Source organism: Podarcis filfolensis, assembly GCF_964270895.1.
Source record: "Podarcis filfolensis genome assembly, chromosome: 1".
In the NCBI taxonomy this organism is placed as follows: domain Eukaryota; kingdom Metazoa; phylum Chordata; class Lepidosauria; order Squamata; family Lacertidae; genus Podarcis; species Podarcis filfolensis.
In genome coordinates this window covers 72,195,961-72,211,502 of record NC_139604.1, presented here as the reverse complement: position 1 = coordinate 72,211,502, position 15,542 = coordinate 72,195,961, and the positions used below count along the sequence as shown (strand labels likewise).

Here is a 15,542-nt window from a genome sequence, read left to right as displayed (position 1 = left end):
TCTGGGAAGAAGAGTGAACCAACTCTCTACAACATAATATGAAATTTGATACTGTTGTCAGTACAATTCCCCAGTGAGAAGGATAAATTGTGGTCAGGACCTGGACAGGTTAACTAGTGGTCATCCCTTCTGGTGGTACCTTTTATATACAAAAAGAGGTCAACACGATTGGAGAAGAAATTTGAAACCTAATACCAGCCATGAAACAAGACATCTGTTGGACTCTTATTTGTTTCTTTTTAAATGGGCTTTAATTGAAAGCTCAGTGAAAAATGCAGGTTACAGTCTTTGTGGTATCAATAGCTTATAGCAACATCTGAACCGTGATGCATCTAAATTATGTTTGTTCACTTTCTAATTTTAATTGTTTAAGAGCAATACATTATTAGATATATATTTATAGACATATATACACCACTTCAAACAATTAATCGTAAATAATAACCCCTAAACCCTGAAATAATATATTTCCTCACATTGGGCATTTATTTTTGCACATATAATTGTAAATGAGAAGACGTTCAAGTCACTTAAGAGCTATTTGTGTAGCTTAAGAGCCATATGTTAATGGAAATTCTGGACCAGCCTCTTCTTGAGTTCAACTTTAACTTTATTTTACACATTTTGCTAGCCATATAACCAGCATGGCTGCATGTTAAACAAATCCTAAACATTTACAATGATACTGACTTTACTTTGTGTGAGGATCTGTATCTCAAAGTGGAATATTTAACATTAAAAAGCTGAAATTTAAACCAGCTTCAAAATACAAAAAAAACCAAACATACATTTTCTCTACATTAATGCTGTTTGTGTTAAAACAAGTTAACTTCAATGCAAGATTTTCATTTTCAGTATAGAAAAATATCAGTTCCTCTAACTTTACCAGTTTTAGAAGCAAAGCTAGTGATCTTGCAGATCGTACACACTCTCATAGTCTCCTATGGGAAGGGAAAGTCCAATGCAACATATTGTTTGAGCTTCCTTAGAAGACTGCGGTTATACCAGCTCTTCTTTCTATTGCCCTTCATCAAGGCAATAGGGGAGGAGAAAGAGAGTCTCCAATAGCAAGACGATGGGGTTGGTTAAAAACCAAGTCATTGGGGTGCAAAAAGTATTGTGCTCAGTGGTGGCTGGCACCTAAATATGGGAGTCAGATGACTCACATCTTGGCTGCTTGGGAGGACAAGAAGCATCTCTCATTTAAATGTTGCTCCTGCCTAAGGCACATTCAATTACAGTGGTACCTTGGGTTACATATGCTTCAGGTTACATACGCTTCAGGTTACAGACTCCGCTAACCCAGAAATATTACCTCGGGTTAAGAACTTTGCTTCAGGATGAGAACAGAAATTGTGCTCCGGTGGCACGGCAGCAGCAGGAGGCCCCATTAGCTAAAGCGGTGCTTTAGGTTAAGAACAGTTTCAGATTAAGAACGGACCTCCGGAACGAATTAAGTACTTAATCCGAGGTACCACTGTACCAGTCTGCATAACACAGATGACTATACCACTGTATAGGGTTCTCTCCACTTGAACAGGAATCTTGAAAAACGAAGGTTCCCGATCGGACATAGAGAATCCTATTCATATATACTTTTATGCTCATCGGTTCTGTGCAGACTTTAAACTGAGCATGCACAGATTGTGGAAGGGCATTGTGCAGTCCTGGCCTCCCCCATATACATCTATTTATTGACTTTCTGAAACCAGCCACACTGGTCCCTTTGTTTTCCCTCTCTTCGGTGTAAACTATTGTGGGAACTGCACAAGCCTATGTGAATTGTGGGGCTCTGGTGTACATCAAAGTGTGCGTCCAACCCCCAGATGAATTGCATGTGCGTATAAGAAACTACTAGAGTACCCATAACTCTGAGGAATGCAAGCAAGATATTGGAATGGTTGACACTGAAGATTCACAGAACGATATAAAATTGTCCCATTTGGGCAGTACAAAGATTACTAAAATTGACTCAATATTTGTACAGGACTGCATCAGTATTTTGAAACTTCAGTGTTTGCAGTAAGCACACAGTATACATGGAACAGACTTTCAAACATACCAATCATTTATATATGAGCATGACAAAGCACTAGCTTGCACTTGCAAATTTCAAGTAAGAAATAAAAAGTACAAAACCTTTTAAGGAAAGAACAAATATACATAGCTAAAGTCTATCGTAATATTTAAAGTATAACATAGTCAACTTGTAATTATATAATAATGTTACAAATAGAGGTTTTGGAATAGGAAGGTTCAAAATTCCAAGCAGAGGCCTATACTGAACATTATCCTACAGTTTAGTTAACTTGTCTCAACCGCATTATGAAGGCATCTGAGATTTCCTAAAGATTCGACAGACAATGTTTGAAATGTTTGCAGTAGTTCATAGGGTCCATCTGGTTTGTACAGACAGTATGAAACATCTAAAGCGTAAGTTGAAGTTTAGTCATGTTCCTGTTGTGCATATTATGATGACGGACCAATTCATCAGACCGAGCAAATTTTTTTTGACAGCTGGGCCACCGACAACTGAAAGGCTTTTCACCTGTCAACAAAACACAGAGTTATTAAACTGTCACAGGATGATTTTTTTATCATCTAGGCCCATCCCTTCTTAGCATATAGAAAATGTCAATAGAAGCGTGTCCCTAACTTTTAAATATATGGTGCTCCATCAAGGTCTTTGGAGTCTAGCCTAGTGATTTCAAAGGGAGATGGATGGTGCTTTTAGCTTCTATTACTTTTCGTTTAAAAATATTAATTATGTTTCCACCATTCTCAGCCTCCAAAAAAGCTCAGAGTGCCTTATTTATGCCTCCAACAGATCTTTCAGCCAGGCAATGCTCAGGAGTAGATCTAGTTTGCTTCAGCAGGAGAACTGCTTCATCCCCCTATATATCATACTCTGGGCAATAGCTTCTATTATTATTTTCAATGGAAAATGAACATTCAAAATCTATACAGAACTGAGACTTATGGAATGATATTCTCCTGTTATCATGTAGTTTAAAGCAGTTATTTGTTTATGGTTCATTTACAGATTTATATGCCCTTATGGGGAAATGCTCACAAGGCAGCTTACAGATAATTACCATTAAACAATAAAAATAACCAAATCAACAATAATCTTTAAGAAGTGCCGCTCACTTTTAAACAAAGGAATGGGCAACTTCTACTCTCGGCTAAGCCAGTTTCAGCTTCCTTTTCACATTAGAAGGCAACCTATTATTGGCCATCCCAACCCCACCAACTTTCAGCAATGAACACAATAGTATGATAACACAACAGTACTGAAGAGGCAACCGACCTCAAAAGAATAGATCAGCACAAAAGTGGCATAACTAGTACCCTCTGCACCGCAGTTTTCAGAAGTGAACTACGTTCTATGTCAATGGTGTATTTGAACCCCATCAGAGGCAAACTTTGGTAATATGGCTCCCTAAGCGAGGACAAAAACTACCACCACCACCCTCTATTTCTGATATTTCACAATAATTCCTTTTGGTTCAGTGGCTTTTTATGGATCTTAAAGGGTACACTTATAAATATTGGTTCTTTCAAATTACTATTATTATTTAGTGCCCCCTCGCCTCAGTTCCCTGTGCAGGAAAACCGCCTGGAGCACCCTAAATCCGACACTAATCTCATGCAGCATCAAGGCCACAATTCAGATCAGCACTTTAGCACAAGGAAGTAGGGTTTAACTCTTCGTCTGGCGGCAATCCTGTGCTGCTGAAAATTGCCCCTACCTGAAGCTGCAACTTGCCTCCAGAGCTGCAGAAAATGGCAGCTTTGGGGACAAACAGAAGCTATGTATTGCGGGATATGATTTTTTTACAAGAAAATGGGGCAGAGAAAAAGCTAAATCTCTTTTTCTGCCGAGCTGTGGTCCTGACAGAGATATACAAAGAGGGGGGTTGATTATTTGTAGTGGCAACACCACTCTAAACTTCTAAGAATTTTTTGTAGATGACCCATTAATGAAAGCAGCAGATAATTTTTACATTCCTTTCAAAATATAATCCTGCAGTCTCCAGCTTCAGTGCAGTTCTCACTATTTTTCAAATACTTAATGTTCAGGGGAAGGCACACGAAGCTTCATAGGATGGAGTAAGCAGGATCACTTGTTTAGTACATCTCCATATAGCACCAAAAGAAAAGTGCCGATATCACCTAGAAAAGCTCTAAACCTTTCAGCATTTATTTATATTTTGCACCCTTATTTGAGTTTTACTTTTCCACCATGTGATTGTGATAACTCTAACCCATGCCTCTTATGACATTCACTAATTTCCTGGAACTACCATATGCATTTAAAACATAGCAAAATCAATTCAGGTAAAATAAATTTAAAAATATAAATGGGAAAAAAGTATACGCACTTGTTTTACCTGTATGAGTCCTGGTGTGAGTCTTCAGGTGGTCAGATCTGGAGAACTTTCTCTGACAGGTTTTACACTGGAAGGGTTTCACACCTAAATAGATAAAAGAAGTCTAGTCCCATGTTCCAATACCTTTTCAGAGGAGGGAGGGACACCAGTTGCTTATGACCTCCAAACTATGGATTTTTGCTTTGCATTTGTTGTTTAATAGTTACCGAAATTAATCTTTCTCTTTGCACATGCCTACACATCCCAAAGGTCATTAATCAGGCTTCTCAACTTCATAACCTTTCTTCAACCCTCTTTCACCAGTTAGTGCTTTCACAGTGCCTTTGTTCCTGGCAAAGCAAGTAAACTCACTACCAGATTTGTAACTTGAAAAGTAGCAAATGAGGAACACCCTCTGGTGCTGGGGCATTATTTCATTTAAATTTGAAATTTACTTTTGTTCAATATTCTACATATTTTCCTAGCACGTTAAAAAAAAGGTCCATCAATTATGTGCTTTAACCTAGGAAATTTACTTTCTATATCCAGCAAAGGATATGCTAACCAACAAAAGAGCTAACCAGCCATAAAGCTAAGCACAATATTCCATGTCCTTCATCACCAAGCCTAAAGTTTTAATATTTGTTAACAAAATGTTTGATGCCCACACAAAAAAATGTTTAATGGTGTATTTCCCCCAGCAGAAAGCACTTCCACAAACCAAGGCATTTTCTTTTCTTTTATTCACTCCCCACCTGGTTAAGTTCCCCCATCCCTTCCAAAAAGCTGCTCCTGAGGGTTTGGAGACTTCTGGGATAGTATGGAATGTGGCATGGAGTGCTGAAGTAAATTGGAGAAACTGGATGGCACACTACCCATTGAAGCAAGGGTACTTAACCTTTTTTGTCTGAGGGATACATTCATCCTTGACCAACCTGGGGAGAGGGGCACATGCCACGTGTGGGCAGCAACATACCTAGACTCTCCTGCACCCTTTGCAAGGAGCTGTATCAGCACCCATCCACCCATCCCTTGCACCCTTGGTAGGAGATACATTGGTTCCTCCAAAGCCAGGAGAGACCATGGACCAGAAACTCAAAAAGTTTACTTTTTGTTGCCTTCTGCACTCCTCCAGTGATTTCCTCCATGGCCATCTCCATTGGGTTTGCTCCACCTCCCCCCACCCTCCTCCTCCACTGGTTCACCTCCCTCCCTCCACGCACTGCTTTCCGTTCTGCATCCTTCCTCCTCCCTCCCTTCCTTTTTCCTCCTCCTGCAACTCTTGCCCACTCTCTTTAGCTTTCTTCCCTCCAAGCCTTGCTGGGTGCTCCAATCACACTTCTAATAGTGCCCCCAGCCAATTGGGTTGGGGCCCCTGCAGAGATGTTGTGACAGTCCACACCAGTGACCAAATTCTTCTGCCAAGGTGCTCAGAGGAGCCTGCGTGCCTCACCTGGCCGCCCAGAGTAGTGGAAGTCCTGCCCAGGGAGCATGCAGATGGGCAGGTGGGCTTCTAGTCATTCCGAGCCACTTTTTGCACCTCCCTGGGCCTGTGCCCTTGGGAGGGGCCAATCTGAGTAACCCCCAGGTACGCCCCTGCTTGTGGGTGTAATTGAAAGTTGGTGTGGCTGCCCCACACTGTCACTTGCAAATGCACAGGGCACATCCCCCTACATCTCCCTGTAGATTAGCTGGGGGGGATTATTGCCCCCTTCCTACTCGTCATATGATTGACTGATGACTGAGGAGGGGCTGGATTGTATCACCATCAAGAATGTTGGGCTGGACAGAGAGAGTTAAACTTCACCATCCACCACATCACTGTTTCTACTTTCTTAATTTTTCTTTTTTGCACAACACAAAATATGTGGGGTCTTTGGGGTCCCCCAAAATTTGCTTGGTGATTGCACCAAACCCCCAAATCTATGGCTAGTGATGCCTGCACTAAGCCAAAGGCACTACTGGGTACAACCCTATATATGTTAACTCCAGAGATTCCAAAATTTGGTACAGAATGTTCTGCATTAGCAAATGTTCTCATTATTTCTTAAAACAAACATAAAATGCTCAGGATTATTGCCCATTCACAGCACCATTGATTTCCATAGGTCTATCCCAAGTATGATTTGATTTACAATCCAATCAAAGTGCTGCTACTTTCACATCATTCTGGCCAAACAAATTTGAACCATAACTTCACCTCTACTAACTCTTAAAAGAGTGTGTGTGCATGTTTACTAACTGGGAAATGGAGAGAACAGAAGGGGGGTCCTTACTTTTTCTAACTGATGAGATGAGAAAGAGTGAGAAGGCATCTTCAGTGTAGCTATGTTAAGAGTACTGCACCAGATGTTCTGTTTTGTGCTGAAGGTTGTTCCTGACGGTGTACTGCTCTGAGCAGCTGAAAATGGTGCCAAATGGAAATTGCTCCTAGAACCAGCCTTTGAAATTGAGGCTTCAGGGCAGCTGAAAGTTAACAATGTACAGTGCCATGAAAAGTGCATCTTGCACAAAATTCACTTCTGATGGCCACAGTAAGCGCACCCAGTGTCAGGTGATTGGCAGCTGGATGTTTGGGCTGACAAATGCCACCTCATGAACCAAACTAGCCTGTTGGATCAAATTAGACTGGCAGCTCAGAGGTTCCTACTTTCTTCAAAAATACACCCCAGCATTTTAAATTTGGCCCAGGTGGAAATAGGCAACCAATACTGGTCATCCAAAAGAGGTGTAAATATAAATTGCTCTGGCTGTACCCATTAAAAACCTAGTAGTCATGTTTTGCATTAAATGAAGTGTTTAAAGCAGCACAGTAGTCCAGCTTGGAGGTTACCAGAGCACAGATCACTGTGGCTAGGCTATCTCTGTACAGGAACAGTCACAGCTGAAGAAGCAGCCATCTCTGATGAAAGGTCTCTCTGACTTTTGCATGGCTTGCATGTGACCTACTGCACAAAGGCACGAGTCACACCCATTGAGCCACCCACTTTTGTGCCTGGCCATCCCCACCACTGGCATGTGTCCCCCAGAAGATTGCCTGTCAGGAAGCATGATCCTTGATCTGATGAAGTTTCCCCATCCCTGTTGTCAAGAAAACCAAGAAAGCAAAATAGCAATATTATCTGCTGCTTTGTTTGAAATACTAAGACACAGACAAGAGGCTTTTTGCAACTGATTTAACAATTCCAGAATAAAGACATCAAAATCCTCAGGCATTAAGTTTGCATTAATAATATATTATAAATTATGCATGTAAATAAAATGTATAAATGCATGTAATGGCTCTCCAAATAACAATGTTTCTACTTGGTGAAGTTTGCATAAGCCCTTTCACAGGATTATTCATCAGGATCACCTGTATCAATGGACAACATATTTGTTATTTGCATTGATTCCTCTTAAAAACAATTGGATTCTCCTGCATCTAACAATATGTACCAAAAGCACAAATCTTTTTGCTTCTCCCCAAAACAGAAGTGATAGTGTTGCTAGCCATGCTACAATTTTAATGATACATGAAAATATCCACTGCATATGTTAAATAAACTGCTTTTTTGCAGTTTAATTTTGAATGTATCCAAACAATTGATGACACATGAGCCTATAATCCTGAATTACAGGGGCAAGGAGGAGCGAAAGGAATTAGAATTCAATTTTTCATACTCTAGGTTATGGAAACTGCAAACTGCTACAAATTTCAAAAGCCAAGGCATGCAACAAACCTGTATGTCGTCTTTGGTGTCGTTTGAGTTGATCTGAACGAGAAAATCTTCGTTCACAGTCCTTAAAGTCACACTGATACGGTTTTTCACCTTAGGAAGAACAAGTTTCATTTGAAAAAGGTGAATTAAGTTGGAAAATCAAAGCCCATACGAACACACTAGAACAATTTTCAATCACATACACATTTAAAACAGGTGAATATATCTGTGTTGTAGCAGGGGTGCTTTATATAAGTCATTTTCAAGGAAAATCTCTGCATGGGAAGAATTGGGTATGCAGTCACATCTGAATTGTTGCAAAGCAGTTTATTTTGCTACCAGTATATGGATACGACAACTTATGCAGTTACCCCATCTGTGAACTTAATGCAAAGTAAGTTAAAATTCCTTTAGGAACGATAATCCTGAAACAAATGTTTGTCGGATTCTGTTGGTTTTCTGCCATCAGAAATCAGTTTAAAAGCTGTTCGGACAACCTTGTAGATTTTAAGTACCAAGGGTGGGATTTTCCAAACCAACCCTGGCAGCAGAAGACTTTGCATGAGGACTTTCAATTGCATAATGGAACTTTCAGTGGGCTGGATCCAAGCGAAGCATGAATGAAGGTCCATTGAATGGTGGGGAGAAGGTGACTTCTTCCAGCTCACCTTTCTGCCTGAAGTAGCCCTTTGAGCTCCCTTAAATCTGCTCGGAGGAAGAGGGAACCTTCCAAATGAGAGTGAGAGGTGTTACTGGAGACAGCAGTGTAAGGGGGAATCACATTGAGCAGGAGCTTCTGTGGATTCATAGCCCATTCCATGACCAGGACTCTTGTTACTTCTTAACTGCATCTTATGTTTTGAGAATATTCAGTCACTGTCTACCAAAGTCACAGCTGGGCCCATGCTTTGTTTTGATTTTGGTTTATTTTATTTTTTATTTTTGAAGAAGGTCAACATGTACTGGAAGTGATTAATAATTCAAGATCACAAGCGGCAATTTACCAAAAATAACTAAGGATAAAGTTACATAAATAATATGCTTATTTTCTTCCAACATTAATAGATTGTGAGACCATAACATTTGTTGGAAGAAAGGCCATGCCTTCATCTTGCCCCAAAATTGTCCTATCTGTGATTTTGATTTTGTTCTCTAGATCTAGTAAAATATGTCAACTTTGCCATAAGGGCATCCTCCCAAATTCTTCTGTGGGTGCTTCATTGCTCAATCTCCATTTCTCAGCATAAAGAATTGTAGCTGCGACTGGCAAGTAACAAAGCATGTCTAATAGAACCTTCCAAATGATTTAGCAATTTTATTAAAAAAATACTGGGGTTCGATTCACATGAGATTTTAGTAGGGCTTTCTACAGAGGCCAGATAAACATCCAGAGTGGTGGCAGTCTTTGTTCTGACCCTTTGCGGGCAAGAGGCTTAGGAAATAACTCTATACATGCCTCATTCTGTCACAATAAGTCATTTCATACCAGTTTTCAATCTTGAGACAGAAATGCCACGTGCTTATACTTGTAATGTCCCAACTTTTCAATATTTTGATGGCAAAGAAGGAAAACAGCATACAAAAAAATACTGCATTTAAAGCAAAACAGGCAAATGTGTATTGGTAAGATATTTATAGTTAATGGTCAATTCAGATGTTCAGAAACAGAGGAACGCATATGAACCTGTCTTATACTGAGTCAGAACATGGGTGCATCTAGCACAGTTTATTCATTTTGTTGCTTTTATATCCCATCCATCCTCCCAAAGGAGCCCAAGGGAGCAAACACATCTGTGATTATTATTTTTTTTAAAAAAAGAAGATTAAAAATAAAATGAAAACATATTATACTCATTTTTAAAAGGAATAAAAAATCTAAAAAAAAATAAAGCAAATAAAACATATGAATCAGATTTAAGAGCAGGTGTAACACCATCTTGTGTCTGGATTGGCCTGCCAAAGCTGACGTTTTCAGCAGGCATCTAAAAGGGTAGTGATGGTGACTGCCTAATATCAATAGGCAGGGAGTTCCAACGTTCAGGTGCTGCCACCCTAAAGGACTAGCTTGTTACAAATGCAAAGCAGACTTCCTCTGAGTGACAGTGCGTTTCAGGCTGGGTTCCCCTGCATCCCTTTCATCTTCTAGAGATGCTAGTGATTTGGCTTGGAACCTTGTTCATGCAAAGCATATGCTCTGACCACACAGCTAAAAATCCTGCATAGTGCCATGCATTTCTATATTTCTTCAGGACCAATAAACACTGAATCAGTTCTAGTTTATTCAAGATGTTATATGATTCTTTTGTAAACTAGGTTTATTCCTATTAAAAAGAGTTATTTTTGCTAGCATGCCATAAAGCAACTGCTTTGAAACATCGTTATGTCTTTTCCAAATGACAAGCGACATCACCCATATTAACTGCTCTTTCACATTTACACTGAAAGCAAGGAGTTCAATATCTAAACGTTTCTGTTGGATATCTGTTAGAGAATCTTTATAGCTTCCTGTGGAAGTCACCCAAAGGAGTTTACTGGCTTTTAAAATCCAAAATGGGTTGTTTCCATGTCCATTCAGATTAATTTATTTATTCAAAAAGTTATATTTGTCACATCTGTTTAAAACGGTTCCTTTTAAATCTGGCCACAAGGTCTCCCGTAGGAATTGCTGTGCCTTAAAACTGATTGTGAGGAAGGCTGAAGCCTTGGCAGGTTTAAGGCAGAGAATGCTGGTGGAACACAATGCACTGAGCAGATTGTAGTCTCCAAAGTTCAGTGCAAATGCAGTTCTAAAGCATGAGCATTTGAGCAGCATGAAGTGATACATTTCACACTGCTTCCACATTGCAAACAAAGGTCTTCTGTTATTATCAGGCTTACTGGAACTGTTATATCTTTCTCAAATTAAGCTACAGCAACCATCTGCTACAGACCTCTGCTGTCATTCATCTATGTGTGGGAATGTTTTCAAACAGAATATGTCATTTACCCTTTTCAGAATCTTACTTATCTTCACATGTCTCTGCATTTCCGAATAGAAACTTTTGTCATTGTAGGAAATCACATTAGATTTTGATGTAAAACATGCATGAAGCCACTTATATAACCAAGAAAGTTTCAATAACCCAGGGACCTCATCACACTTCATGAGTTGTATCCAGCTAGGCCATACTTAATGTAGATCCATTATGCTCAATCCATTAAAATCAACTGACCTCCACTAGTTTCAGTGGATCTACTCTTGAGCAATGCTTTTTCTGGGGGTATGCAGGGGTACACATACCCCTAAACATTTTGTGAATCTTTGTACTTTTGCCCATTTACTGTATTTATTTTTGAACTATAAAATGGTGTTTTTCTTGAGAAAAAATGAGAGTATCCCTAAATATTTTTATAGGGGAAAAAGCACTGTTCTTAAATATGACTTAGTCAGATGCAACCCTATACGCCTAAGATGTTTCAAGTTTACACCCATAAATACAAACATGGTTGTCATACAGTTCCCTTGTCAGGAATTATATGCTGAATAGCAAACCATTTACAACGTGTGAATGGCTTTTGGCATTGTTACAAATCTTATAACTTCTGTGTGTTCTTCTTGAGCTATCACTACTATTATCTGCTATTTATTCAGTGTAAGAAGTATGCTAGATCCCAAGCACTTTGTTGAATGATAACATGGGGCATCTTGTTATGCTTCCGATGCAATTTGTGTCCTGAAATAAGGGTTAAGAACTTAGGACAGTGTCATGGGAGTTGCCCTGTGGTGTCCTGCAAGGTTACATATTGTGCCCCATGCTTTGTAACACCTATATGAAGCCCCTGGGAGCTGTCATTAGGACATTTTGAGTGAAGTGTCATTATGCAGAAATGACGGGGGCCTTTTGCTTGCAGAGTATGTGCTCTGCCACTGGGCTACTGCCCTCCTCCCTATAATTAGCTACCTATGAATTTCTAGTAAACATCAGGATTGATTCAGACACATGCTGAGATATGAGATGCCAGAAGCACAATGCTAAATTCTGGACACTTTCCAGCACGGACTGGGCTCATAGAAAGCACCTGTTCAGCAGCACAGCAGCAACATCTGACCTACTGAAAGCCATAGATTATGGGTGACCACCACATATCTATCCATAATGCAGACTGCTGCTACTGTGCATTCATGCTTGGGTGCACAAATTATTCTTATAGCATGGTAAATTTAATGTGCTGAACATCAGAAAACCTATTCCCATCTCCTTCCAAAAAGGTGAAGACAGATATCATTACCACTGAAAATGTAAGCAACAGAAACTTGTGGAAAGTCACTCAGTGGGGAATACCTGATAAACCAGCTATGAAACATTTACAGGAAGAAAGACCATGTGTATTTATTTTCCAAAGAGCTTTGTGGTTATGTAGAAAACCCCATTCATGATATTTTTTTTATACACTAGCTATCTATAAATTTAAACTGGCCTCAAGATTACACTCGGTGCATACATTCCAGGAAATAGCAGATATTCCCCAGAGAGCTGTCTCCCACTCGTTTCTCCTCAAGGCTAAACCACTTCATTCTATTCTGTTGAGGCAGCAGACTGATAAGGGCCCAGAAAAGTGAAGTTTAAGGGACATCCCCATACTGATCACCAGTAAACTCCTTTCCTGCCCCTTTTGCCTTTGGTAATTAGGAATATACACAGAAGGTTCATCTTCACAGCTATCTTCCCACTGTTTGGTCCCAAATCTAAGGTGCAAAAGACTTGGGGCCAGATTCTGCTAAAGAATTGTGCTAGTGGGAAGCAGGGCAATGAGTTTCACCGGCACGATGGAGATTTCCCCTCTTCTCCTCTCCACTCCCATCAGGTCTGGAGAGTCAGGAGAACCTCCAGAACAGCTCACAGAGAGAGAAGAGCAGGGGTCATTCAGTCTAGCAAGCAGAAATGCTTGCATTGATGGAACAATTGTATTAGCTCAGTGTTGAATTCCACCCATTTGCCTGATTGGAAAAGAGTTATGAAGCACAATTGCATCTTCAAGAATGTTTTTCTTATAGGAGGAGAGCGAGAAACCAGTCATACCAAGGAGATGCTGTCTGTTATGTGTAATCAGTGTGTAATTATGGGAATGCTGATCTTTAGCTTAGCTTGGTATGTGCATGCGTGCTTGCAGCAAGCTCAGCAACTTGCATCAGTGCAGCATAGGGTGACCAAAAAAGGAAGGTGTGTCTCCTGCACAATTAATAGATAAAGGGACCCCTGACCATTAGCTCCAATCGTGACTGACTCTGGGGTTGCGGCGCTCATCTCGCTTTATTGGCCGAGGGAGCCGGCGTACAGCTTCTGGGTCATGTGGCCAGCATGACTAAGCCACTTCTGGCGAACCAGAGCAGCGCACGGAAACACCATTTACCTTCCCGCCGGAGCAGTACCTATTTATCTACTTGCACTTTGACATGCTTTCGAACTGCTAGGTTGGCAGGAGCAGGGACCAAGCAACGGGAGCTCACCCCGTCACGGCAATTCGAACCACGACCTTCTGATCGGCAAGTCCTAGGCTCTGTGGTTTAACCCACAGCGCCACCTGCGTCTCATTTAATACCTGTGTATAAAATGGCTTTTCAGCAGGTGTAGGCTGTCATTCAAGCTACCATGTAGCCATCCTAATGTATAGCCGGAGCTGAAAAGTTGGCATGAAGTTTACAGAAGGGTTTATATGTGCTGATACTTTTTCTCTCATAGTATAATACCTCATAACTGGTATAGTTCTCCAAGTTCATGAATATATCCATGGGCCTTGAAAAACATTATTGTTCTGAAGAGGAATGGGGTACTGGATGAGGTTGGAAAGACTGTACACCCAGAGAGTGCGTGCTCACAGAGAACAACTTCATAACCTAACTCTAAAGGCAATCCTTTAATTGGAAGAGACCAGTCTACAGTGATGGTGGGAACAAAATGGCCTGGTCAAGAAAGAATGTGTAATAAGAACCACAAGACCCAGTATGAACTGGGGTGAGCTGCTCCAGGTCATCAGGTTTGTGACAGTGACTTATGCCAATGTTCTGAAGAAGAGACGGTTGTTTAATTTACACACTCTGTATCCTTCCCTGGAGAAGGAGCCGTGACTTTCCAAACAAAATCTTTAATATAAATTTGTTAAAGTAATGACATTTTGCTTTTCAAAACTAGAAAAACTGTTGCAAGAACTGTGCCTGTTATACGGTTGTTTGTTCTGTGCAAAACATTTTTACAGTTTTGCTGAGAAGATAACTCTGATGGGTACAAAGTAGTGCACTTCACTGATTAAAAAACTAAGAGTGGTATTCTACTAATGAGTCACATCAGTGCATAAGGACTTCTGTTTGTGCAGTAGGGCTTCCCCCCTTCATCTGGGGGGTGGGATCAGGCGAATCCCTGGAACAGTGCACAGGGGAAGGAGGTGGGGAGTCATTTTGGCTAGAAAGCGCAAAATTGCATTCCTTCCAGACTCTCAAAACGTACACCAATTTCCAGAAAACCTTCAAAAGCACAAATCATAGTTGCTGGGTTCATGTTAATGGTGATTGAAAGCTCCATGAAATCTTACCACTTAATCCAGTGTATTGTTTATATTGCTTTCCCCCCGTTGTATTTCTCAGCTTCCTAATGCTCCAAATCAACCAGATGCCTTTTATTATTATATGTTTCAGTTAATGGTATTGTTAATAACCAGCAAAGCACTCAATAAGCAGTTAAAGGGCACATGAGAAGTCAGCAAAAGCTGTGTTGAAACATTAAGAAATGCTGATATGAATTCCAAATTTTTCTACCCGAGCTCTGCATGTTTTCTAATCCAACTGTGGGTAACACTATCTGAGTGAGCAGTCTGCAGGAAATGTAATGAGCCAGTCATGTATAAATATCTAGGTGATGAGAAAGAGGAATCTTATGGAGCACATCCAGTCCCCCCCCCCATGTGTGTGTGTGTTTGTGTGTGTGTATTATCAAGCACAATTAAACATCACATACAAATCATTAATTTGGAATGATATAGAGAAGCATTTTGTTCCTTAAAAAAAACCCTTCAAGACTTGTGAGGCCGTGCCTGACAAATAAGGTACTTATTCAGTTGTGCTGTATGTGCAAAGCAACCACACACACAAACACTGCATCCCTATTAGAGGTGACCAGTGAAGGACTATCTTGCTCTTTTTAGCCCAAGGACCCTAAAATGCCCCATGTTGGAGAGATTATGAACACAGCATGGTCATGTATTCCACTGTCGGAAGGAGTCTTCTACTTGAAGGGTCCACTCCAAGTCTTAATTAAAAACCATAGTAGTTCCTTGAAGTTCCCCATCAGCAGTAAGAAGGCCCAAAGGTCACCTAGTCATAGTGTTTCCCATTATATATATTGTATTTGTATTTAAATCATATGAATTTGTATATAAATTTGCATACCTATAAACCTATGCGAATTTTATGCAAATCAGCACTTGCTTTTGCTGT

The 15,542-nt window shown here is 40.3% G+C and overlaps 1 protein-coding gene and 1 long non-coding RNA gene across 10 annotated transcripts in view; both read right to left on the bottom strand.

Annotated features, from left to right (window-relative positions):
* Positions 1-228: 228 nt before the first annotated feature.
* Positions 229-15,542, bottom strand: part of WT1 (WT1 transcription factor) — a 51,874-nt gene continuing 36,560 nt past the window's right edge. For 3 of the 9 annotated variants that reach the window (XM_083599698.1, XM_083599702.1, XM_083599700.1), the window contains 3 exons: positions 8,096-8,185; positions 4,386-4,478; positions 229-2,548 (listed from right to left, as the gene is read on the bottom strand). In XM_083599698.1, the coding sequence (XP_083455824.1) occupies positions 2,427-2,548; positions 4,386-4,478; positions 8,096-8,185 (305 nt within the window). In that variant the 3' untranslated portion in view covers positions 229-2,426. Of the gene's footprint in view, positions 2,549-4,385; positions 6,195-6,810; positions 8,186-15,542 lie in introns of all 9 variants that reach the window. The other 6 variants (XR_014544699.1, XR_014544702.1, XR_014544700.1 and 3 more) reach the window with 3 other exon arrangements.
* On the bottom strand, positions 9,200-15,120 carry LOC310756562. Its single transcript, XR_014544929.1, has 2 exons — positions 13,637-15,120; positions 9,200-13,284 (listed from the first exon to the last, which is right to left on the bottom strand). It is a non-coding gene; the product is annotated as an uncharacterized lncRNA (long non-coding RNA).